The sequence below is a fragment of the Pelophylax lessonae genome (genome assembly GCF_965119305.1).
Source record: "Pelophylax lessonae genome assembly, chromosome: 11".
In the NCBI taxonomy this organism is placed as follows: Eukaryota; Metazoa; Chordata; class Amphibia; order Anura; family Ranidae; genus Pelophylax; species Pelophylax lessonae.
The window spans coordinates 233,158,347-233,185,781 of record NC_138778.1 but is presented as its reverse complement, the minus strand read 5'-3'; the positions used below and the strand labels follow the sequence as shown (position 1 = coordinate 233,185,781).

Here is a 27,435-nt window from a genome sequence, read left to right as displayed (position 1 = left end):
GGCCAAAACCTCTGACATAAAAACATCGCAATTAATGACGAAAAAAAACTATAAACTGCCACAGCCGACAGTTTCCCGCACAACAAGCTGACCTTGGTTTTCTGTATTGTTGTTTAAAGCTTGAGAAGCCGGTGACATTGTGTACTCGTGTGATTACTACAGAGAATCTTCGCCTGAACGCTTTGTATCCTCGGAGCGCGCGGTTCACTCTTCATCGGGGTAAACATTTCAAACAGTTCATCGAAGAGTAACAAAAAAGTTGTTTGTTCTGAGGAACGATGAGCAAGTGTACATTCTGCTCTAATTTCTGAGAACGTTCGCCGAAAATACCTTCTTTGTGATAATGCAGAGTGCGCGGACCGTCCTTGTAAGAAGACGCGTCATTGGGTACAGGGAGAGCGCCCCCTCCTGTACAGGTAGAGCACCCCCTCCTGTACAGAGGTGTTTTAGGTTTTCTGTAAAGAACGGACACGACAAGTAGGACAAAGATAGTCCCCAGTAGGAAGGAGGCCGAGGGTGCTGTGCGCGCTCAGACATTACCACTTCACGTAGCGGGCACGCGACCGTGAGGGATTTTCACGAGATTCCGCGTCTCACACATCAGTGGGCTTGCCCTGTGCACTTTTGTTGCCTGCTCCTTTTTTTAGGCAACAAGCTTGACGTGATTTTTAAAGGCGCGTTTCGTCGTGATTGCTAGGGATTGTGAATAGGGGACAGCTTGTTAACCACTTCTCGTACATCGCCGGACTTTCAGTGCTTATACCGGGATGGTATGCAGCTGCAGCCATCACCCCGGTACAGTTTTTTAGAGTGGCTAGTTAGGAACCCCAATTGCTATTACAAGCAAAAGGGGACGTGTCCCCCCCCCCCCAAGGGCATGTCCCCCCATCCCCTGCCACCTTCAATGGCTTGCTTGGGCTCTCCTGTCCCACCGGGAGACCTGAGCAATCAGCCGGTGCATCCGGCGGCTGGCCAGCCAGCCAAGGAAAGCCGGGACCGGCTTTGCTTGGCTGTCTGTAATAGCAAACCGGAAGCGATTAAATGACTTCCAGTTTACTCGGAAACAATCTGCGCTATTTTATAAAACTCTACTCCCGATCTTGGTGACAGAGGCATGTGGGGAATGATGCGATTTGAGCTGGGAGTTGAAGGGGGAGGAATTTGTGCTTAATGGGTGAGCATGCAGATTAGTGCTCAGTTGTTTTTTTTTTTTTTTGGGGGGGGTTTGCTGATGCATAATGCTCATACATTTTGGGGGGGGGGGGCACAATTTGGCATATTTGCCCTGGGCCGTAGTTGACCTTGTCTAAGCACTGGGTCACTTCACCAGAACATAATATTGGTCACCTCCAGGGGAAAATAGATAGTCCATCCTGGTGGTGCCAATCTATGACCACGTCTCATTCTTTGACATGACCATGACAATCTGGGTTTTTTGCTGATACATAATGCTCATACATCCTGGGGAAGGGGGGCGCAGTTTGGCATGTATTGCCCTGGGCTGTAGTTGACCTTGTCTCAGCACTGGGTTACTTCACCAGAACATATTAGTCACCTCCAAGGGAAAATTTGTAGTCCATCCTGGTGGTGCCAATCTATGACCACGTCTCATTCTTTAGCTGAATCTTCGGGAACATTCAGATGACAACAGGTTCTGAGAATGACAATCTGGGTTTTTTGCTGATACATAATGCTCATACATCTTGGAGGAGGGCGCAGTTTGGCATGTTCGCCCTGGGCTCTAGTTGACCTTGTCTCAGCACTGGGTCACTTCACCAGAACATAATATTGGTCAACTCCTGGGGAAAATTGGTAGTCCATTCTGGTGGTGCCAATCTATAACCACGTCTCTTTCTTTAGTTGAATCTTTGGGAACATTCAGAAGACAACAGGTTCTCAGAATGAAAATCTGGGTTTTTCGCTGATACATAATGCTCATACATCTTGGGGGAGGGCGCAGTTTGGCATGTTCGCCCTGGGCTCTAGTTGACCTTGTCTCAGCACTGGGTCACTTCACTAGAACATAATATTGGTCACCTCCAGTGGAAAATTGGTAGTCCATTCTGGTGGTGCCAATCTATGACCACGTCTCTTTCTTTAGCTGAATCTTCTGATCATTCAGATGAAAACAGGTTCTGAGAATGACAATCTGAACAATGGTAACATTCATTTAAAACTGAAACTAAGACATCATTGCACGACTGTGTCTCTAACCCAACCAATTTTTTTTTTTCTCATGCAGTGTGGCAAAGGAGCCGAAAACTTCGACAAATTCTTCACAAGGGGACAACCCGTGCTGACACCTCCCGACCAGCTAGTCATCGCCAACATCGATCAAGCCGACTTCGAAGGCTTCTCCTACATCAACCTGCAGTTTGTACATCCCAGCCTGCTGAGTGTAGCTTGATCACAGAGACTCTGAATAGGACCTTTTCCGGGGGCATGAAGTCTTAACCCTATAATTTTAAGGTCACAGCTTTTAAAAAAACAAAACTATGACACAAAAATAGACACCTGTAAATTCTAGGGTTAATATTGTTAAAGGGTTAAACAAAAATCTTGTTCTCTTATTGAATGGTAGAGGGTGTCCAGTGAGAAACCCTGGACCGCGCCTCTTCGTACGCTAAAACTCAATGAGCACAGTCCTCACGCCTCTGTAACTAGCGGACAAAACACTTTATTTGAGTATCAAGTTCGGCTAGAAGAAGGAAAGAAATGTTGAGTAAGACCAAAAAAAAAAAAAAAAATGGTCAGTGGTCTTCCTACTATTTACGGGTCAGTAGGTCGTTTCCCGAGGACACAAATCTTATCTTGCCATATGAGATCCAGAGTCAAAGGTACGTAGTAATGCTCTGAACTCAGGTCTGGGACCAGTTTCAAGGTTCCTAGACAGGCCAAATTGCTTGTTGCCATGTAGAACACACATATCGATACAAAGCCAACAGTAAGTACAGCAGCAGTTGTGGAGTCTAGAAGTTGCGACACATCGACGACGTTTTTTTTTTTTCTTTTTTGTGACGCATGGCGGCAGTAGTTTGGCATATCTTATATGAAGGTACTCAATTGAGCGTTCTTGACTCAGAATGCCATAACATGCCTTTCAAGTAATGGGCGAGGGCTATCCAGGAAAGTCTTATTAATCAAACTTTAATAATTAATAATCACCTTTCAGAATAATGGAATCCAAACGGATTGAGGAGAAGGGTTCTGCTTGACAGTCTTTTTGTTTTTGGCATATACGTCATGCAATGATTTTTTTGCATGTTTATAATAATGTATTCCTAATTGATTCTGTGATAATTTTAGCTGAATCTCCATTAAGAGTATTAATGAGAAATTTTTTATACAAAAAAAAAAAAAAATCATGCTATTATTTGTGAAGGCTTTTTTTTTTTTTTCCTTTTGCTCTTTTTTGGGCAGTTAAACTTTTGTTAGTTTTTAGGCTTATGCTCATCGCGTTTTTATTTTTCATATCGTCTGTGGAATAGGGTCTATGTATTTTCTATACTTACTCTGAGCCCCCCCCCTCCCCCCCACCCCACCAATCTTGATACCAGAGTCTACATTTTATCCATTTTCTTGGTCTTCAACCCCCTTCCCATCCTGTTTTCAGAATGTACTATGAATCTATTATATTTGTATCAAGGTATTCCTCACCTTAAAGTAGGCACCTGTTGGCTCAAACCCCCGCCCCCTCCCCCCGTTCCCTGTCGGTAAAATTCTGCTGTTTGTTTTTTTCCGGTTGCATGTCGTCGGCGAGTGCATGTGATAAACTGGTGCATGCCGAAAGGTTTGCGGTTTGGCTTTTTTGCATGTTGATTTTCATGGGAACTCCGCCTGTATTCCATAGGATAAAAAAAAAAAAAAGTTGAGATATTGAGTCTTTTTTCTTTCTTTTTGATTTTCGACCTTTTTGCAGTAAAAACTGAAAGTTGTGTTGAGATTTGTGCCAAAAATGAAATTTCTTAGCAAGATGCAGTTCTAACCCATTGCGCCATATGGTATACTTCAGACTCAGTTTTTTTTTTTTCCTTTCCCTTTTGTTCTTAACTTCTTGTCGCTGGCCGCACGCAAATACGCAGCTTCTCAGGGCATGGGCCTTGGCACCGGGCGTCCGCATATTTGCGTGGATTGGTGTAAATACAGCTGTGCCCAGAGCGTGCACCCTGTAGTTACCAACGGCTAACGAAAAGTAGTGATCGGGAGCTTTCAGATCATGTGACCGCCATGAAAATCTTGGCGGTCACGTGATCATAGGTCCCGCCTCCCGTCATCCTAAACCTCTTTAAGGGCCGGGAAGCTACCAAATAAACCATTATTGGTAGTCCTCTTAGATCAGAGAGGTTTTTTTATTATAAGCCTTCACCTTTTAATTTTATACCAGTTTGCCAACCTAAAACATTATTGAAGTGTTTGTGCCACATTTGATGTATCTGCTCCATGCAGGTCATCTGGACACTGCCAGCCCCTGTGGGAACCAATGGGCATCCTCTGCCAGACGTCCTGCCGATAGGACCCTGGATGTAGTAAACTGATTGGGATAAGGAATGCCTGTTTTGTTGTGTCCAGTTCTGCCAAATAAAATATATCTTTGTTTTTCCAAAATGAATGAAGCTCAAAAAGGATATAAAAACTCAGAAAAGTATATTTATATATAATAATATATAGTAGTGAAGAAAAATCTAAAACTGTTTTTTCAAGATCGCCTTTTTTGCAAATTTTTAGGTTATATAAAAGACAAAATGCTTAAAACGTCTGCAGTGTTTTGTAATTCTGAATATTCAGTATGTATGGGCCCCGGTCTCCATCATGAGCCAGCAAAGTTCTATAAAAAACCCGCCGCCATTTTCATCACAATAAGCTGGGGACTGAAGAATTGAACTAGGTCAGGGGTCTCCAAACTACGGCCCACTGGCCACTTCCGGTCCGCTTCAGGATTTTATCTAGCCCCCGCAGCTTGGTTCAGTGGTGTGTCTTTAGCATAGTCCTGGACACACTCTAATCACCCTGTGCAGTGCAGATTCCCCCTGCTTTCTGGCATCCCCTGTCTTTCCCCCTGCAGTGCTGCCAACTTCCCGCCTCTCCTCTCCCACCTGCTGCTGCGGGGGATGTTTCAGAATGGGAAGGGGCCAGTAAATATTTCATTCACCGGCCCCTTTCTTTTCTGAATAAACAGTCAGTGATCTGTACTGATGGCTCCTGTGTTCATTCTTAACTGAAGCATAGTAAACTATATTTACTAGGCTTCAGTTTGTGAATGAACAGGAAACTGCTCAGCACAGAGCACCTCCCATTCATTCACTGTCAGAGGCTGCAGAGGAAGGGATTGGGAAATCTGTCCTCAGCCTCTTTCTCTGTCTCAAAAGTGAGACATCAGGGGTCTGTTTAGACCCTTGACATTTTACCAAGGCCCCCAACGGGGCTCCTAAAAAAAAAAAAAAATTGTAAAAAATGATTTTAAAAATATAAAAAATAATAAACTGACACCATTCACTGCTCTGCTGATATACACTCATGTGTGTTTGTGCTCTGGGGTGCGCACCCTAATGCAATAGGCTGCGCACACCAATGGTCTTTAGGATCCATGCACACTAGGCGGCAAAAAATAATTAAAAACACAGGAGCTGCTAGAAGAAAAAAAACAGCATATAAAACGCACCTTTGGAGCATATTGTACAAGTGTTTAGGTGCGTTTACAAGAATTTTTCCCTAAAACACTAGAAAAAAATGTACACTTAAAAATGCTTGATGTGCCTAAACGCCGCGTTTAGCCACGTCTAGCATTTTTTTCTGCCCAAAAACTTCTGCCTGTAAATGTGCCTGGACACATAGGCTAACAATCGCTTCTACCGGCTGAAAGAAAAAAAAATGCCAAACGCCTTTGCCCAGTGTGCACGGGGCCCTAATGTGCAAAGATTAGGCACTGGGGTCAGCAGAGGCCATCTATGGTCTTCAATCCACCTCCATCATGTAATGGGGAACTCTAATCGGGACTCTTGATGTAAGGGGGCACTCTGAGAACCCTGATGTAAGGGGGCACTCTGATGTGGACTCTGATGTAAGGGGGCACTCTGATGGGGGTCCTGATGTAAGGGGGAACTCTGATGTAAGGGGGCACTCTGATGGGGGTCCTGATGTAAGGGGGAACTCTGATGGGAGCCCTGATGTAAGGGGCACTCTGATGGGGACCCTGATGTAAAGGGGGCACTCTGAGGACAAGCAAAAGCCCCTTACATCAGGGTCTGAGGACCCTGATGCAAGGGGGCACTCTGATGGGGACCCTGATGTAAGGGAGGGCTGATATAGTGTCTCTGATGTAAGTGGGGGTCTCTGATGGGGAGAAGGATGTAAGGGGCTTGGTGACGGGGACCCTGATGTCAGGGAGAGCTCCTATAGCAGGGATCCTCAAACTACGGCCCTCCAACTGTTGCGAAACTACACATCCCATGAGGCATTGTAAAACTCAGAGATTCACAGGCATGATGGGAATTGTAGTTCCTGAACAACTCCAGGGCCATAGTTTGAAGACCCCTGTCATATAGGGTCTCTGATGTAAGGGGGGCTTTGATGAGGACAAGTGTAAAAGGGTTGGTGATGGGGACCCTGATGTAAGGGAGGGCTCATATAGGGTCCCTGATGTAAGGGGGGTCTCTGAGGGGGAGAAGGATGTAAAGGGGTTGGTGATGGGGGATCCTGATGTAAGGGGGACTCATATAGGGTCTCTGATGGGAACAAGGATGTAAGGGGGATGCTGATGGGACCCTGATGTAAGGGGGACTTTCATGGAGACTTTGTAATCTGATGGGGATATTTTTTTTGGCCTGCAAGTATTTGCAAAATATACAACGTGGCCCTCGTACCTGAAAGGTTTGGAGACCCCTGAACTGGGGATAATATATTTAACAATAATTCCATCCCAGCTTTCTTAATAACAGAAAAGTATTTTGTCCAAATTTTTACATAATTATGAAGAACTCTCCAGAATTCTGACTATTAATGCCACAATTCCAGCCATGGTATTCACCATTACTCAAGTATTCACTCAGTTACTGTATTTGTAACCTATTGATGCCTTGATTTGGTTCCCGTGGGCTCCCAGCTGCAGGCGCTGGGGTTGAAGAACATTCGGGATCCACTTGACATATTCATAATCAAATGTACAGCCTGACCTATACAGTGATCTAAGGTACAATGTACAGCTCATAGGATTATCAATGTAGTTGATTAGGTTAACGTTTATTCGCGGCCATATCTGTTCATTATTAACCTTTTGTAATGCATGTCGGGCCTTCATAATCCGTCCAGTGCTAAAATTATGAGAATTCAATAAATACGAGTTACGAATCAAACTAGTTTTACTGCATTAAGCGATTAAAAAAAAAAAAAAAACAACAACAAATAACCTAAACTGATGTATGATATACTCGTTCCATGTATTAACACTGTATGGACAGAACTGTCTGTGGGGAGTTTAAAGCGATTTCTGTTCTCTCTTTGTATTCTGTTGATTTCTAAATGGTACTATGCACACAGCGACTGTTCGGAGGGGCTGGTCTTAAGCGCCAAATAACAACCTGTTCTGCATCTGTTGTTTCGGGTGTTTAAATTAAAGCAAAAGGAAAAAGTATGTTCTGTTTGCGTAGTAACTTTTCTGTTATTTTATTTGACTGTGAAAAAGAGCAGAAATGTTGTTTTCTTTCATTGCTCTTCGCCCCCAACACCGTGTACTGTTATATGGGACGCTGGATTTGGTGTCACTGTAGGAGACTGGAGCATCCCACTAAACACAAAGAATGTCGTCAATATACCTCACCTTTAATTTCATAGTAGAAACCCCATGGGTTGGATATTTACAGTCACAGGAGTCTATTTATGAAAAAAATCATTATTTGATTAAAAATACCAGTAATGTTTGTAATAATATGTGAAATGTCAATTTCTATTTTTTGACTTCAGCAGAGTGAAGGTAAAATTTCCTAAAATTAGGAAATAACCAACATGTCATACTTACCAGCTCTGTGTAATGGTTTCCTCTTCTCCTGTCCCCCACTGGTGCTCCTGGCTCCTCCCCTCTGCCGAGTGCTCTCATAGCAAGCTACTTGCTATGGGGGCACTCGTACAGGCTCACTCTTGAGCCGGCTCTGTGTGTCCATTGAAGCGTAGAGCCCAGCTCGGCCCCACCTCACTGGCTGTGATTGACAGCAGTGGGAGCCAGTAGTCCTCTACTGCCTTATTGCTTTCTCTGGGCCAGTAAGGAGGGAGAGAGCCGCTGCCCTTGTGCACATCGCTGCATTGAGATCGGGCTCAGACAAGTATAGTGGGGAGCTGGAGGAACTGAGCATTAAAGGCTTTTTAACTTAAGGCAGAGAATTCATTAAGGTAAAAAAATAACCACCTGCCTTTACAACCACTTTGAAGTGGTTATAAACCCCTGAAATGAAAAATGCACAGAGCATATTCCTCTACAGCAGGCGTGTCAAACTTAAAGCGGTAGTATAACGCTTTTTTTCACATTTAACTACCGGTAATCTCTCCTAAACCGGCACGGTTTAGGAGATATTTGCAGTGCATGCAGCCGCTCACGCGAGCGGCGCATGTGCTCTTTCCGGGAGCTTGCCGGAAAATGACTCCCGCGCGCATGAGCGGGAGTGACAGCATTGCGGCTCCGGCCAATCACAGCGCCGAAGCTGCCGAAACCGGAAGGGGCGCCGTGGGATCATGTCAGCGCCCGCAGCGGTGTCCGAGGGGTCCGTGTCGGGGCTTCGTTCTAAGGTAAGTAATTCATAATGAGCTAGTATGCGATGCATACTAGCTCATTATGCCTTTGTCTTGCAGGTTTTCATTTTTTATTTTTTTTTATTTTAGGTTTACAACCGCTTTAATTTAATTGCAGGCCGCATCAGCATTATTGTTGCCCTTAAAGGGCCAGTTGTATCTGTAAGACTAGATGTCCAGTCCCTTACATCAGATGGCAAGAGCCCCCCACCATCAGAAGTCAAGCCCCCCCCCCCCACCCTCTCTTACATCACAGTGCACCCCACTTACCTTGTGCTGCTGCTGGGAAAAAGCTGGCGATGGAGCTGGGAAGCAGAAAGTGCAGGGTCTAGAGGAGGACTAAAGGAGGGCCTGAGTCAGCTGCATGCTGAGACCAGGGGAGGAGGAGATGAGGGGGTGCTGTGGCTGCACAGAGAGGCACAGGTTCTGTGGGATCTCTGATGCGACTGCTAAGACGGGGTGGGGAGGGGGCAGAGACGAGCCTCTCCACGGCTGCACAAAGAAGCACAGGATATGGCGGATTTCTGTCGTCCTCTCTGCTGCCAGTTGTGGGGACAAGGTGGGACAGAGATGAGGGGGGGTGCTGCAGCTGAAGGAAAGGTGCGAGGGTCACATGAAACTGCCTGGTGGGCACATTATAGGAAGAAATTGGGCTAACTTTACTGTTTTTTTTTTTTTTTTTAATTCAGTGAAATTGCATTTGAAAGACCGCTGTGCAAATTCTGCGTAAAAAAAAAAAAAATTTGCAACGACCGCCATTTTAAAAAAAAATACAGATTTTAACTTGTAAAGAAAAAGTGTCAGAAAGTTGTTAAAGCAATTTGCTCCTTTCCTTCTACAGACCAGGACGGGGCTCCCTGGGCACTCCAGCTTTGGTCAAACTACAAATCCCATCATGCCTCTACCTCTGTCTGTGGCTGTCAGAGTCTTGCAATGCCTCATGGGATTTGTAGGTTCCCCCCCCAATAGCTGGCATTGCTTACCCAGAACTGGTTTAGCTTTATTACTTCTTAAAGGATCTGTCTGTCCACAACTGATCTAACAGTCCTGTAAAGGCTGCTGGGTGGGCGGAGTCGGGACACCAAGTCTCCGCATAGTGCACCTTAGGCCAGCGCCCGTTCCAGTACACGGCGTAATGCGTTTACATTGTTTTTGTTAAGACCAGCTCTGCGGATGGAGCTTCGGGATGGGACATGTAACGGTTTACGGTGAGGAATTTTTGTAACTGTTTTACCCCCCAATGTTGAATGCAAGAACATTCGCTTCCAATACATCCATGTAACCCAAGCTATGTCTTTTCAATAAATTCTTTTGTTGGTATTTCTGTGTGTTCGATCTCTTCTCCATCGACCTGCCGGGATGGGTAAGTGGGTGGGAAATTACAGCGTTATACACGTGTCCCCTCCCCCCTCATTTACATGCAGTCTCACTTCTCTCGCTGCAAAGACATGGCTCCAGACACCGTATGTTTAACCACTCCTGGCCCGGAAGGTTTTTTTCCTCCCTTAACCGCTTGCTGACCAGCCGCCGTACTTATACAGCGGCAGGTCAGCTCTGTCACATGAAATGATGTACCTGTACGTCACGGTACCGCTCGTGTGATTGGCTACAGTGGGTCCGGGGGCCGCGATGTCCACCGGGCACCCGCGATCGCTCCCCTTGGAGACAGAATGGCGGTCTGCTGTTGTATATACAGAGCTCCTGTGATCCTCCTATTTAGGAACACTGTTGATTCCACAAGTCCCTCCCCCATACAGTTAGAAAACATCCCCTAGGGACACATTTAACCCTTTGATGGCCCCTGGTGTTCGCCCCTTCCCTGCCAGTGTCATTGGTACAGTGACAGTGCATATTTTTAGCACTGATTACTGTAGTCACTGGCCCCCCCAAAAATGTCAGGTGACGCTCGCACCCCCATTAGCCAGCAGGGAAGCTGAGGCGTGGGGCCGGCGGTCGCAATCGCTCCCCGTGGAGAGAGAACGGCGGTCTGCTGGTGTAAATACGGCAGACCGTTGTTCTCTCTGAAATGAACACAGAGCTCCTGTGTTCCTCCTATTTAGGATCACATGTCTATGTGTTGATACCACAAGCCCATCACCCACACAGTTAGAAAGCACTCCCTAGGGACAAATTTAACCCTTTGATCGCCCCCTGGTGTTAACCCCTTTCCTGTCAGTGTCATTAGTACAGTGACAGTGCATATTTTTAGCACTGATTACTGTAGTAATGTCACTGGTCCCCCCCAAAAGTGTCAGATGGCGTTTGCGCCCTCATTAGCCAGCGTGGAGACAGAACGGCGGTCTGCTGTTGTAAACACGGCAGACCGTTGTTCTCTCTGGAATGAACACAGAGCTCCTGTGATCCTCCTATTTAGGATCACATGTCTATGTTTTGATACCACAAGCCCATCACCCCCACACAGTTAGAAAGCACCCCCTAGGGACACGTTTAACCCTCTGATCGCCCCTGGTGTTAGCCCCTTCCCTGCCAGTGTCATTGGTACAGTGACAGTGCATATTGTTAGCACTGATTACTGTAGTAATGTCACTGCCCCCCCCCCCCAAAAAAAAATGTCAGGTGACGCTCACGGCCCCATTAGCCAGCGGGGAAGCTGACTCAAAGGGCCAGCGGCCGCAATCGCTCCCCGTGGAGAGAGAATGGCAGTCTGCTGTTGTAAACACAGCAGACCGTTCTCTCTGAAATGATCACAGAGCGCCTGTGATCCTCTTTAGGAACACGAGCTCTGTGTTGATTCCACAAGCCCAAACCCAACACGGTTAGAAAGCACCCCCTAGGAATACATTTAATCCTTTGATCGCCCCTGGTGTTAACCCCTGCCCTGCCAGTGTGATTAGTACAGTGACAGTGCATATTTTTTAGCACTGATTACTGTAATAATGTCACTGGTAACCCCTAAAGTGTCAAAAATGTCAGGGGTTCGATCTGTCCGCCGCAATGTCGCAGTCCCGCTAAAAATCGCTGATCGCCGCCATTACTAGTAAAAAATAAATAAAAATGACATTCTTTCCTGTAGTTTGTAGACACGATAACTTTTGCACAAATCAATCAAAATACGCTTTTTGGGATTTTTTTTTTTTTACTTACTTTTTTTTTTAATAGGACACCTAATTGACATTTTATTTGGGACCAGTGACACGCTAAAAAATAAAATGCACGGTCACTGCATTAATGACACTGGCAGGAAAGCGATAAGTGATCAAAGGGATAACTGTGTGTCCCTAGGGGGGGCTTTCTAACTTTGGGGGGGTTAAACTGACTGGGGAAAGACAGAGATCCTGCTTAGCTGGAACACAAGATCTCCATCTTGTCCCCGTGCAGGCCGCCGTTCTGCCTTTCCTGGGGATGATCGCGGGTGACAGGCGGACGTCAGGTCTGCCGGACCCGTTGATTGACATCCCCGCTAGCCAATCACTGCGCCCGGCGGTGCAATGTCGCCATCTAGTGGTTATTGAATGAAACGACGTACAGGTATGTCGTTTCGCCCAATAGTGCCACTTTTCCGCAGTATACAGGTCCTTCTAAAAAAATTACCATATTGTGATAAAGTTGATTATTTTCTGTAATGTACTGATAAACATTAGACTTTCATATATTTTACATTCATTACACACAACTGAAGTAGTGCAAGCCTTTTATTGTTTTAATATTGATGATTTTGGCATACAGCTCATGAAAACCCAAAATTCCTATCTCAAAAAATTAGCATATTTCATCCGACCAATAAAAAAAAAAGTTTTTAATACAAAAAAAGTCAACCTTCAAAAAATTATGTTCAGTTATGCACTCAATACTTGGTCGGGAATCCTTTTGCAGAAATGACTGCTTCAATGCGGCGTGGCATGGAGGCGATCAGCCTGTGGCACTGCTGAGGTGTTATGGAGGCCCAGGATGCTTCGATAGCGGCCTTGAGCTCATCCAGAGTGTTGGGTCTTGCGTCTCTCAACTTTCTCTTCACAACATCCCACAGATTCTCTATGGGGTTCAGGTCAGGCCAATTGAGCACAGTAATACCATGGTCAGTAAACCATTTACCAGTGGTTTTGGCACTGTGAGCAGGTGCCAGGTCGTGCTGAAAAATGAAATCTTCATCTCCATAAAGCTTTTCAGCAGATGGAAGCATGAAGTGCTCCAAAATCTCCTGATAGCTAGCTGCATTGACCCTGCCCTTGATAAAACACAGTGGACCAACACCAGCAGCTGACATGGCACCCCAGACCATCACTGACTGTGGGTACTTGACACTGGACTTCAGGCATTTCCCTCTCCCCAGTCTTCCTCCAGACTCTGGCACCTTGATTTCCCGAATGACATGCATAATTTGCTTTCATCCGAAAAAAGTACTTTGGACCACTGAGCAACAGTCCAGTGCTGCTTCTCTGTAGCCCAGGTCAGGCGCTTCTGCCGCTGTCTCTGGTTCAAAAGTGTCTTGACCTGGGGAATGCGGCACCTGTGGCCCATTTCCTGCACACGCCTGTACACGGTGGCTCTAGATGTTTCTACTCCAGACTCAGTCCACTGCTTCCGCAGGTCCCCCAAGGTCTGGAATCGGTCCTTCTCCACAATCTTCCTCAGGGTCCGGTCACCTCTTCTCGTTGTGCAGCGTTTTCTGCCACACTTTTTCCTTCCCATAGACTTCCCACTGAGGTGCCTTGATACAGCACTCTGGGAACAGCCTATTCCTTCAGAAATTTATTTCTGTGTCTTACCCTCTTGCTTGAGGGTGTCAATGATGGCCTTCTGGACAGCAGTCAGGTCGGCAGTCTTACCCATGATTGCGGTTTTGAGTAATGAACCAGGCTGGGAGTTTTTAAAAGCCTCAGGAATCTTTTGCAGGTGTTTAGAGTTAATTAGTTGATTCAGATGATTGGGTTAATAGCTCGTTTAGAGAACCTTTTCATGATATGCTAATTTTTTGAGATAGGAATTTTGGTTTTTCATGAGCTGTATGCCAAAATCATCAATATTAAAACAATAAAAGGCTTCACTACTTCAGTTGTGTGTAATGAATCTAAAATATATGAAAGTCTAATGTTTATCAGTACATTACAGAAAATAATCAACTTTATCACAATGTGCTAATTTTTTGAGAAGGACCTGTATATGCAGCGGCCGGTCGGCAAGTGGTTAATAACTGGAAATAGCATCCTTCGCCCTTGAAGTTTACATAAGGCCCAATAGGAAACACGGATCCGCTCTGGTTTTTTGTTGGGCACAGTGGATACCTCAGGAGCCTGTACAGACAGATAATGGCTTACGAAGCTGATTGTGTCACATATTGTATCTCCTCTTCTTCGCACGTAAATAATGGATGCCAAGCAGAAGTAATGAGTTGTCATTGAGTACTTGATGAAGGAGGGGTGCAGGCTGTATGACACCCACAGAAGGAGATGACACCATTGCGAAGAGCAATGTCTACAGAGCATTGAAGAGGTTTAAATGGTGTCATCTCTGTCTCTGTAAAGATTCTGTCCTCTGTGGATATCAGTCAGCCTGAACCCCTCCTTCATCAATAACTCAATGACAGCACGTTGCTACTGCTTGGAATCTATTATTGATCTGCAATGAAAATGAGTTGTATAGAGAAAAGGGCCAATTTACTGCCCGGCAGACTGTTGCAAGTGGGAGTAAAAAACTCAGTAGGAGGCTGAATAGTGTTCTCATCATTGGTGTCAGTGGGAAGAATAGTGCCCCATCATTGGTGTCAGTGGGAGGAATAGTGCCCCATCATTGGTGTCAGTGGGAAGAATAGTGCCCCATCATTGGTGTCAGTGGGAGGAATGGTGCCCCATCATTGGTGTCAGTGGGAGGAATAGTGCCCCATCATTGGTGTCAGTGGGAGAAATAGTGTCCCATCATTGGTGTCAGTGGGAGGAATGGTGCCCCATCATTGGTGTCAGTGGGAGGAATGGCGCCCCATCATTGGTGTCAGTGGGAGGAATGGCGCCCCATCATTGGTGTCAGTGGGAGGAATGGCGCCCCATCATTGGTGTCAGTGGGAGGAATAGTGCCCCATCATTGGTGTCAGTGGGAGAAATAGTGTCCCATCATTGGTGTCAGTGGGAGGAATGGTGCCCCATCATTGGTGTCAGTGGGAGGAATGGTGCCCCATCATTGGTGTCAGTGGGAGGAATAGTGCCCCATCATTGGTGTCAATGGGAGAAATGGTGTCCCATCATTGGTGTCAGTGGGAGGAATGGTGCCCCATCATTGGTGTCAGTGGGAGGAATGGCGCCCCATCATTGGTGTCAGTGGGAGAAATAGAGTCCCATCATTGGTGTCAGTGGGAGGAATGGCGCCCCATCATTGGTGTCAGTGGGAGGAATGGCGCCCCATCATTGGTGTCAGTGGGAGGAATGGCGCCCCATCATTGGTGTCAGTGGGAGGAATGGCGCCCCATCATTGGTGTCAGTGGGAGGAATGGCGTCCCATCATTGGTGTCAGCGGGAGGAATGGCGCCCCATCATTGGTGTCAGCGGGAGGAATGGCGCCCCATCATTGGTGTCAGCGGGAGGAATGGCGCCCCATCATTGGTGTCAGCGGGAGGAATGGCGCCCCATCATTGGTGTCAGCGGGAGGAATGGCGCCCCATCATTGGTGTCAGCGGGAGGAATGGCGCCCCATCATTGGTGTCAGCGGGAGGAATGGCGCCCCATCATTGGTGTCAGCGGGAGGAATGGCGCCCCATCATTGGTGTCAGCGGGAGGAATGGCGCCCCATCATTGGTGTCAGCGGGAGGAATGGCGCCCCATCATTGGTGTCAGCGGGAGGAATTGCGCCCCATCATTGGTGTCAGCGGGAGGAATGGCGCCCCATCATTGGTGTCAGCGGGAGGAATTGCGCCCCATCATTGGTGTCAGTGTAAGGAATTGCGCCCCATCATTGGTGTCAGTGGAAGGAATAGCTTCCCATCATTGGTGTCAGTGGGAGGAATAGCGCCACATCATTGGTGTCAGTGGGAGGAATGACGCCCCCCATTGGTGTCAGTGGGAGGAACGACGCCCCCCATTGGTGTCAGTGGGAGGAATGGCGCCCCATCATTGGTGTCAGCGGGAGGAATTGCGCCCCATCATTGGTGTCAGTGTAAGGAATTGCGCCCCATCATTGGTGTCAGTGGAAGGAATAGCTTCCCATCATTGGTGTCAGTGGGAGGAATAGCGCCACATCATTGGTGTCAGTGGGAGGAATGACGCCCCCCATTGGTGTCAGTGGGAGGAACGACGCCCCCCATTGGTGTCAGTGGGAGGAATGACGCCCCCCATTGGTGTCAGCGGAAGGAATAGTGTCCCAAGGGCTGGATAAAGGCAAGGAAAGGGCTGTGTATAGAGGAGGAGTAATGCTAGCCATACACGTATAGATTTTTGGACGGGAATATTCTTTGAACATTCTTTGAACATTCTTTGAATAGACGAATGTCGTTCGAAAATTGTCTTTTGCTTTTAACATTTAATTTTAAATTGAATGTAATTTCTGAACGATTACCACATACACTGCCCGAAAATTCGTTGATCGAGAAAAGTTTTCCCTTCTGCCCCTACGAATTTTCCCGTCGCTGCAGTCGAAAAAGGACATCGATTTAACCCCACTAACGATTAGAAAATCAAACGAATTTTCTTGAAACGAAAATTTCCGGCCGAAAATCTATACGTGAATGGCCAGCATTACTCTACTTACATGTGAAAATTAGATGACCTATTTAAGGTAATTAAAAAAAAAAAAAAAACACGCTATGCCCTCTTTTGCATTACTTTCAGTATAGCCCTTGTATGTATGTACATATACAGTGTGTATATATATATAATGCATTCTGACACATCCATTTAGAGTGTTTGCTCCAAGTCTGTAATTTCAAGTGTAACTCAGGGCAAAAAAATAAGTTGCCTGGCTGTGTCTGACTTAAAGTAAAACTCTTGGCAAAATCAGCCATGATAATATAATTTAGTCTTTACCTTAAATCCTGAATTTGGTCATTTTATTTTATTTTTTAAATCCGCACAAGGGACTGTGCCTACATTTGATGAGAAGTCTGCTCGGTGCTGGTGTCGGCCATCCTAGTTAAAACCCGAAGTCCTCTGGAATAACTCCGCAACTCTTATCTTCTGGTGCTGCGGGGGTTAATGGAGCCACGAGATCTGTCATAGGCACTCATCAAGGGCGGACTATGCCATCCTTTCCACCCTCCTCCTCCTCCATTCATAGAAGATGTACTATAGGTTCCATCAAAGAAAAGCATCAGATGAATGGAGGATGGGTGGATTAATGAAAGGTCACCTCCTCATTCATAGATTACTGTGCATTTGTGGAAGCTATAATATAGCTTCTGTGAATGGGGGGGGGGGGGGGGGTGCAAAGGGCAGTCATAGTCAACACCCAGTGAATGCAGGGACAGCTGCCCTGGGCGCGCAATAGTTTATTGCAGGGATGGAGGGGCCCTGACCCTAAGTGAAGGGGGGAGGGTGAAGTTTGGCATCTTTGCCCCCAGGCACAAGATGGCCTTGTCCCGGCACTGCCTGGCTCTATTAACCCCTGCCGCACTGGAAGATTAGAGCTGCGGGGCTATTTCAGAGGACTTTGGATTTCAACTAGAACAGCTGATGAAGAAAAATGTTGCATTTCATTTGGAAATCAAGGTCCCAGAGTCTGGAGGAGGAGTGGAGAGGCACAGAATCTAAGTTGTATGAGGTCCAGTGTGAAGTTTCCACAGTCAGTGATGATTTGGGGAGCCGTGTCATCTGCTGGTGTTGGCCCACTGTGTTTTATCAATTCCAAAGCCAGCGCAGCCCTCTAGCAGGAACTTCTGGAGCTCTTCATGCTTCCCTCTGCTGACCAGCTTTATGGAGATGCTGATTTCATTTTCCAGCAGGACTTGGCACCGCCCACACTGCCAAAACGACCAATACCTGGTCACATGATCATGGTATCACTGTGCTTGATTGGCCAGCAAACTGGCCTGACCTAAACCCCATAGAGAATCTGTGGGAGGATTGTCAAGAGGAAGATGAGACACCAGACCCAACAATGCAGAGGAGCTGAAGGCCGATATCAAAGCAACCTGGGCTTCCATAACACCTCAGCAGTGCCACAGGCTGATCGCCTCCATGCCACGCCGCATTGATGCAGTAATTCATGCAAAAGGAGCCCCGACCAAGTATTGAGTGCATCCTATACTGTACATGGACAGACTTCTCCTCCTATACTGTACATGGACAGACTTCTCCCCCTATACTGTACATGGACAGACTTCTCCTCCTATACTGTACATGGACAGACTTCTCCTCCTATACTGTACATGGACAGACTTCTCCTATACTGTACATGGACAGACTTCTCATCCTATACTGTACATGGACAGACTTCTCCTATACTGTACATGGACAGACTTCTCCTCCTATACTGTACATGGACAGACTTCTCCCCCTATACTGTACATGGACAGACTTCTCCCCCTATACTGTACATGGACAGACTTCTCCTCCTATACTGTACATGGACAGACTTCTCATCCTATACTGTACATGGACAGACTTCTCCTCCTATACTGTACATGGACAGACTTCTCCTATACTGTACATGGACAGACTTCTCCTATACTGTACATGGACAGACTTCTCCCCCTATACTGTACATGGACAGACTTCTCCCCCTATACTGTACATGGACAGACTTCTCCCCCTATACTGTACATGGACAGACTTCTCCTCCTATACTGTACATGGACAGACTTCTCCTCCTATACTGTACATGGACAGACTTCTCCTCCTATACTGTACATGGACAGACTTCTCCCCCTATACTGTACATGGACAGACTTCTCCTATACTGTACATGGACAGACTTCTCCCCCTATACTGTACATGGACAGACTTCTCCCCCTATACTGTACATGGACAGACTTCTCCCCCTATACTGTACATGGACAGACTTCCCATCCTATACTGTACATGGACAGACTTCTCCCCCTATACTGTACATGGACAGACTTCCCATCCTATACTGTACATGGACAGACTTCTCCTCCTATACTGTACATGGACAGACTTCTCCCCCTATACTGTACATGGACAGACTTCTCCTCCTATACTGTACATGGACAGACTTCTCCCCCTATACTGTACATGGACAGACTTCTCCTCCTATACTGTACATGGACAGACTTCTCCTCCTATACTGTACATGGACAGACTTCTCCTCCTATACTGTACATGGACAGACTTCTCCTCCTATACTGTACATGGACAGACTTCTCCTCCTATACTGTACATGGACAGACTTCCCCATCCTATACTGTACATGGACAGACTTCTCCTCCTATACTGTACATGGACAGACTTCTCCTATACTGTACAAGGACAGACTTCTCCTATACTGTACATGGACAGACTTCTCCCCCTATACTGTACATGGACAGACTTCTCCCCCTATACTGTACATGGACAGACATCTCCTCCTATACTGTACATGGACAGACTTCTCCTCCTATACTGTACATGGACAGACTTCTCCTATACTGTACATGGACAGACTTCCCATCCTATACTGTACATGGACAGACTTCTCCTCCTATACTGTACATGGACAGACTTCTCCCCCCTATACTGTACATGGACAGACTTCTCCCCCTATACTGTACATGGACAGACTTCCCATCCTATACTGTACATGGACAGACTTCTCCCCCTATACTGTACATGGACAGACATCTCCTATACTGTACATGGACAGACTTCTTCTCCTATACTGTACATGGACAGACTTCTCATCCTATACTGTACATGGACAGACTTCTCCTCCTATACTGTACATGGACAGACTTCTCCCCCTATACTGTACATGGACAGACATCTCATCCTATACTGTACATGGACAGACTTCTCCCTCTATACTGTACATGGACAGACATCTCATCCTATACTGTACATGGACAGACTTCTCCTCCTATACTGTACATGGACAGACTTCTCCTCCTATACTGTACATGGACAGACTTCTCATCCTATACTGTACATGGACAGACTTCTCCTCCTATACTGTACATGGACAGACTTCTCCCCCTATACTGTAAATGGACAGACTTCTCCTCCTATACTGTACATGGACAGACTTCTCCCCCTATACTGTACATGGACAGACTTCCCATCCTATACTGTACATGGACAGACTTCTCCTATACTGTACATGGACAGACTTCTCCTATACTGTACATGGACAGACTTCTCCTATACTGTACATGGACAGACTTTTCACTAAGCCAACATTTCTGTAATAAAAATCCTTTTTTTATTGGTCTTATGTAATAATCTAATTTTCTGAGATGCTGAATTTTGGGGTGTCACTCGCTGGAAGCCATAATCATCAAAATTAGGGGAAAGAAATGCTGGAAATCTCTCACTCTGTGTGTGACATCTATAGAAAATATAGGAGTTTCACTTTTAAAATTGAATTACTAAAATTAACTTTTTGATGATATTCTAATTTTATGACACGCTCCGGTATGTGATTTTAGGCGGACACAGCCAGGCAACGATCATTTTCAGAAGGCAGCCCTCATACTGGACAGAGTCGGCTCACCCCGGTCCCTGTAAGCGTGGCTCCGTTCAGCGGAAGAGGATGTGGCGCTGGGCTCGAGGGAAGCTCATTACTAAGAAACGAGTTTGTCACAAAAGATTTGAGTAGCTTCCCACAAACACATTATTTCCATTTCATCATCCTTCATGAATGAACGCTCAGCTGCTCCGATATCTCTGAATTATCAGCAGAGAGGAGGCACCGGGCGCCGTGCTCCGATATCTCTGAATTATCAGCAGGGAAGACGCATGGGGCGCCGTGCTCCGATATCTCTGAATTATCAGCAGAGAGGAGGCGCCGGGCGCCGTGCTCAGATATCTCTGAATTAGCAGAGAGGAGGCACGGGCGCAGAGCTCCGATATCTCTGAATTATCAGCAGGGAAGACGCAACGGGCGCTGTGCTCCGATATCCCCGAATTATCAGGGAAGACGCAACGGGCGCTGTGCTCCGATATCCCCGAATTATCAGCAGAGGACGCACTGGGCGCCGTGCTCCGATATCTCTGAATTATCAGCAGAGAGGAGGCACTGGGCGCCGTGCTCCGATATCTCTGAATTATCAGCAGAGAGGACGCACTGAGGGCCGTGCTCCGATATCCCCGAATTATCAGCAGAGGATGCACTGGGTGCAGTGCTCCAATATTTCTGAATTATCAGCAGAGAGGACGCATGGGGCACCGTGCTCCAATATCTCTGAATTATCAGCAGAGAGGACCCACTGGGTGCTGTGCTCCGATATCTCTGAATTATCAGCAGAGAGGAGGCACCGGGCGCCGTGCTCCGATATCTCTGAATTATCAGCAGGGAGGACGCATGGGGCACCGTGCTCCAATATCTCTGAATTATCAGCAGAGAGGACGCACTGGGCGCCGTGCTCCGATATCTCTGAACTATCAGCAGAGAGGAGGCACAGGGCGCCGTGCTCCGATATCTCCGAATTATCTGCAGAGAGGACGCACTGGGCGCCGTGCTCCGATATCTCTGAATTATCTGCAGAGAGGACGCACCGGGTGCCATGCTCCGATATCTCTGAATTATCAGCAGAGAGGACGCACAGGGCGCCGTGCTCCGATATCTCTGAATTATCTGCAGAGAGGACGCGCCGTGCTCCTATATCTCTGAATTATCAGCAGAGAGGATGCACCGGGCGCCATGCTCCGATATCTCTGAACTATCAGCAGAGAGGACGCAACGGTCGCTGTGCTCCTATACTGTACATGGACAGACTTCTCCTATACTGTACATGGACAGACTTCTCCTCCTATACTGTACATGGACAGACTTCTCCTCCTATACTGTACATGGACAGACTTCTCCTCCTATACTGTACATGGACAGACTTCTCCTCCTATACTGTACATGGACAGACTTCTCCCCCTATACTGTACATGGACAGACTTCTCCTCCTATACTGTACATGGACAGACTTCTCCTCCTATACTGTACATGGACAGACTTCTCCTCCTATACTGTACATGGACAGACTTCTCCTCCTATACTGTACATGGACAGACTTCTCCCCCTATACTGTACATGGACAGACTTCTCCTCCTATACTGTACATGGACAGACTTCTCCTCCTATACTGTACATGGACAGACTTCTCCCCCTATACTGTACATGGACAGACTTCTCCCCCTATACTGTACATGGACAGACTTCCCATCCTATACTGTACATGGACAGACTTCTCCTCCTATACTGTACATGGACAGACTTCTCCTCCTATACTGTACATGGACAGACTTCCCATCCTATACTGTACATGGACAGACTTCTCCTCCTATACTGTACATGGACAGACTTCTCCTCCTATACTGTACATGGACAGACTTCTCCTCCTATACTGTACATGGACAGACTTCTCCTCCTATACTGTACATGGACAGACTTCTCCTCCTATACTGTACATGGACAGACTTCTCCCCCTATACTGTACATGGACAGACTTCCCATCCTATACTGTACATGGACAGACTTCTCCTCCTATACTGTACATGGACAGACTTCTCCTCCTATACTGTACATGGACAGACTTCTCCTCCTATACTGTACATGGACAGACTTCTCCTATACTGTACATGGACAGACTTCTCCCCCTATACTGTACATGGACAGACTTCTCCCCCTATACTGTACATGGACAGACTTCTCCTCCTATACTGTACATGGACAGACTTCTCCTATACTGTACATGGACAGACTTCTCCTATACTGTACATGGACAGACTTCTCATCCTATACTGTACATGGACAGACTTCTCCCCCTATACTGTACATGGACAGACTTCCCATCCTATACTGTACATGGACAGACTTCTCCCCCTATACTGTACATGGACAGACATCTCCTCCTATACTGTACATGGACAGACTTCTCCTCCTATACTGTACATGGACAGACTTCCCATCCTATACTGTACATGGACAGACTTCCCATCCTATACTGTACATGGACAGACTTCCCATCCTATACTGTACATGGACAGACTTCTCCTCCTATACTGTACATGGACAGACTTCTCCTATACTGTACATGGACAGACTTCTCCCCCCTATACTGTACATGGACAGACTTCTCCCCCCTATACTGTACATGGACAGACTTTCCATCCTATACTGTACATGGACAGACTTCTCCTCCTATACTGTACATGGACAGACTTCTTCTCCTATACTGTACATGGACAGACTTCTCATCCTATACTGTACATGGACAGACTTCTCCTCCTATACTGTACATGGACAGACTTCTCCCCCTATACTGTACATGGACAGACATCTCCTCCTATACTGTACATGGACAGACTTCTCATCCTATACTGTACATGGACAGACTTCTCCCCCTATACTGTACATGGACAGACTTCCCATCCTATACTGTACATGGACAGACTTCTCCTCCTATACTGTACATGGACAGACTTCTCCCCCTATACTGTACATGGACAGACTTCTCCCCCTATACTGTACATGGACAGACTTCTCATCCTATACTGTACATGGACAGACTTCTCCTCCTATACTGTACATGGACAGACTTCTCCCCCTATACTGTACATGGACAGACTTCTCCCCCTATACTGTACATGGACAGACTTCTCCCATCCTATACTGTACATGGACAGACTTCCCATCCTATACTGTACATGGACAGACTTCCCATCCTATACTGTACATGGACAGACTTCCCATCCTATACTGTACATGGACAGACTTCTCATCCTATACTGTACATGGACAGACTTCTCCTCCTATACTGTACATGGACAGACTTCCCATCCTATACTGTACATGGACAGACTTTTCACTAAGCCAACATTTCTGTAATAAAAATCCTTTTTTTATTGGTCTTATGTAATAATCTAATTTTCTGAGATGCTGAATTTTGGGGTGTCACTCGCTGGAAGCCATAATCATCAAAATTAGGGGAAAGAAATGCTGGAAATCTCTCACTCTGTGTGTGACATCTATAGAAAATATAGGAGTTTCACTTTTAAAATTGAATTACTAAAATTAACTTTTTGATGATATTCTAATTTTATGACACGCTCCGGTATGTGATTTTAGGCGGACACAGCCAGGCAACGATCATTTTCAGAAGGCAGCCCTCATACTGGACAGAGTCGGCTCACCCCGGTCCCTGTAAGCGTGGCTCCGTTCAGCGGAAGAGGATGTGGCGCTGGGCTCGAGGGAAGCTCATTACTAAGAAACGAGTTTGTCACAAAAGATTTGAGTAGCTTCCCACAAACACATTATTTCCATTTCATCATCCTTCATGAATGAACGCTCAGCTGCTCCGATATCTCTGAATTATCAGCAGAGAGGAGGCACCGGGCGCCGTGCTCCGATATCTCTGAATTATCAGCAGGGAAGACGCAACGGGCGCTGTGTTCCGATATCTCTGAATTATCAGCAGGGAGGACGCATGGGGCGCCGTGCTCCGATATCTCTGAATTATCAGCAGAGAGGAGGCGCCGGGCGCCGTGCTCAGATATCTCTGAATTATCAGCAGAGAGGAGGCACGGGCGCAGAGCTCCGATATCTCTGAATTATCAGCAGGGAAGACGCAACGGGCGCTGTGCTCCGATATCTCTGAATTATCAGCAGGGAGGACGCATGGGGCGCCGTGCTCCGATATCTCTGAATTATCAGCAGAGAGGAGGCGCCGGGCGCCGTGCTCAGATATCTCTGAATTATCAGCAGAGAGGAGGCACGGGCGCAGAGCTCCGATATCTCTGAATTATCAGCAGGGAAGACGCAACGGGCGCTGTGCTCCGATATCCCCGAATTATCAGGGAAGACGCAACGGGCGCTGTGCTCCGATATCCCCGAATTATCAGCAGAGGACGCACTGGGCGCCGTGCTCCGATATCTCTGAATTATCAGCAGAGAGGAGGCACTGGGCGCCGTGCTCCGATATCTCTGAATTATCAGCAGAGAGGACGCACTGAGGGCCGTGCTCCGATATCCCCGAATTATCAGCAGAGGATGCACTGGGTGCAGTGCTCCAATATTTCTGAATTATCAGCAGAGAGGACGCACGGGGCACCGTGCTCCAATATCTCTGAATTATCAGCAGAGAGGACCCACCGGGTGCTGTGCTCCGATATCTCTGAATTATCAGCAGAGAGGAGGCACCGGGCGCCGTGCTCCGATATCTCTGAATTATCAGCAGGGAGGACGCATGGGGCATCGTGCTCCAATATCTCTGAATTATCAGCAGAGAGGACGCACTGGGCGCCGTGCTCCGATATCTCTGAACTATCAGCAGAGAGGAGGCACAGGGCGCCGTGCTCCGATATCTCCGAATTATCTGCAGAGAGGACGCACTGGGCGCCGTGCTCCGATATCTCTGAATTATCTGCAGAGAGGACGCACCGGGTGCCATGCTCCGATATCTCTGAATTATCAGCAGAGAGGACGCACAGGGCGCCGTGCTCCGATATCTCTGAATTATCTGCAGAGAGGACGCGCCGTGCTCCTATATCTCTGAATTATCAGCAGAGAGGATGCACCGGGCGCCATGCTCCGATATCTCTGAACTATCAGCAGAGAGGACGCAACGGTCGCTGTGCTCCAATATCCCCGAATTATCAGCAGAGAGGACGCACTGGGCGCCGTGCTCCGATATCTCTGAATTGTCAGCAGAGAGGACGCACCGGGCGCCGTGCTCCGATATCTCTGAATCATCAGAGAGGACGCACTGGGGGCCGTGCTCCAATATTTCTGAATTATCAGCAGAGAGGACGCACGGGGCACCGTGCTCCAATATCTCTGAATTATCAGCAGAGAGGACCCACCGGGTGCTGTGCTCCGATATCTCTGAATTATCAGCAGAGAGGAGGCACCGGGCGCCGTGCTCCGATATCTCTGAATTATCAGCAGGGAGGACGCATGGGGCACCGTGCTCCAATATCTCTGAATTATCAGCAGAGAGGACGCACTGGGCGCCGTGCTCCGATATCTCTGAACTATCAGCAGAGAGGAGGCACAGGGCGCCGTGCTCCGATATCTCCGAATTATCTGCAGAGAGGACGCACTGGGCGCCGTGCTCCGATATCTCTGAATTATCTGCAGAGAGGACGCACCGGGTGCCATGCTCCGATATCTCTGAATTATCAGCAGAGAGGACGCACAGGGCGCCGTGCTCCGATATCTCTGAATTATCTGCAGAGAGGACGCGCCGTGCTCCTATATCTCTGAATTATCAGCAGAGAGGATGCACCGGGCGCCATGCTCCGATATCTCTGAACTATCAGCAGAGAGGACACAACGGTCGCTGTGCTCCAATATCCCCGAATTATCAGCAGAGAGGACGCACTGGGCGCCATGCTCCGATATCTCTGAATTGTCAGCAGAGAGGACGCACCGGGCGCCGTGCTCCGATATCTCTGAATCATCAGAGAGGACGCACTGGGGGCCGTGCTCCAATATTTCTGAATTATCAGCAGAGAGGACGCACGGGGCACCGTGCTCCAATATCTCTGAATTATCAGCAGAGAGGACCCACCGGGTGCTGTGCTCCGATATCTCTGAATTATCAGCAGAGAGGAGGCACCGGGCGCCGTGCTCCGATATCTCTGAATTATCAGCAGGGAGGACGCATGGGGCACCGTGCTCCAATATCTCTGAATTATCAGCAGAGAGGACGCACTGGGCGCCGTGCTCCGATATCTCTGAACTATCAGCAGAGAGGAGGCACAGGGCGCCGTGCTCCGATATCTCCGAATTATCTGCAGAGAGGACGCACTGGGCGCCGTGCTCCGATATCTCTGAATTATCTGCAGAGAGGACGCACCGGGTGCCATGCTCCGATATCTCTGAATTATCAGCAGAGAGGACGCACAGGGCGCCGTGCTCCGATATCTCTGAATTATCTGCAGAGAGGACGCGCCGTGCTCCTATATCTCTGAATTATCAGCAGAGAGGATGCACCGGGCGCCATGCTCCGATATCTCTGAACTATCAGCAGAGAGGACGCAACGGTCGCTGTGCTCCAATATCCCCGAATTATCAGCAGAGAGGACGCACTGGGCGCCGTGCTCCGATATCTCTGAATTGTCAGCAGAGAGGACGCACCGGGCGCCGTGCTCCGATATCTCTGAATCATCAGAGAGGACGCACTGGGGGCCGTGCTCCGATATCTCTGAATTATCATCAGAGAGGACGCACTGGGCGCCGTGCTCCGATATCTCTGAATTATCAGCAGAGAGGATGCACCGGGCGCCGTGCAATCATATCTCTGAATTATCTGCAGAGAGGACGCACAGGGCGCCGTGCTCCGATATCTCTGAATCATCAGCAGAGAGGACACACTGGGCGCCATGCTCCGATATCTCTGAATAATCAGCAGAGAGGACGCACTGGGCGCCGTGCTCCGATATCTCTGAATTATCTGCAGAGAGGACGCACTGGGCGCCGTGCTCCGATATCTCTGAATTATCAGTAGAGAGGACACACTGGGCGCCGTGCTCCGATATCTCTGAATAATCAGCAGAGAGGACGCACTGGGCGCAGTGCTCCGATATCTCTGAATTATCAGCAGAGAGGACGCACCGGGCACCACGCTCCGAT

At 47.5% G+C, this 27,435-nt stretch overlaps 1 protein-coding gene across 1 annotated transcript in view; it reads left to right on the top strand.

Annotated features, from left to right (window-relative positions):
- PRKCA (protein kinase C alpha) overlaps positions 1 to 2,493 on the top strand; it is a 425,544-nt gene extending 423,051 nt beyond the window's left edge. Inside the window, exon 17 of the mRNA XM_082272110.1 lies at positions 2,243 to 2,493. Within this exon, the coding sequence (XP_082128236.1) occupies positions 2,243 to 2,407 (165 nt within the window). The 3' untranslated portion in view covers positions 2,408 to 2,493. The remainder of the gene's footprint in view (positions 1 to 2,242) is intronic.
- The last annotated feature ends 24,942 nt before the right edge of the window (positions 2,494 to 27,435 follow it).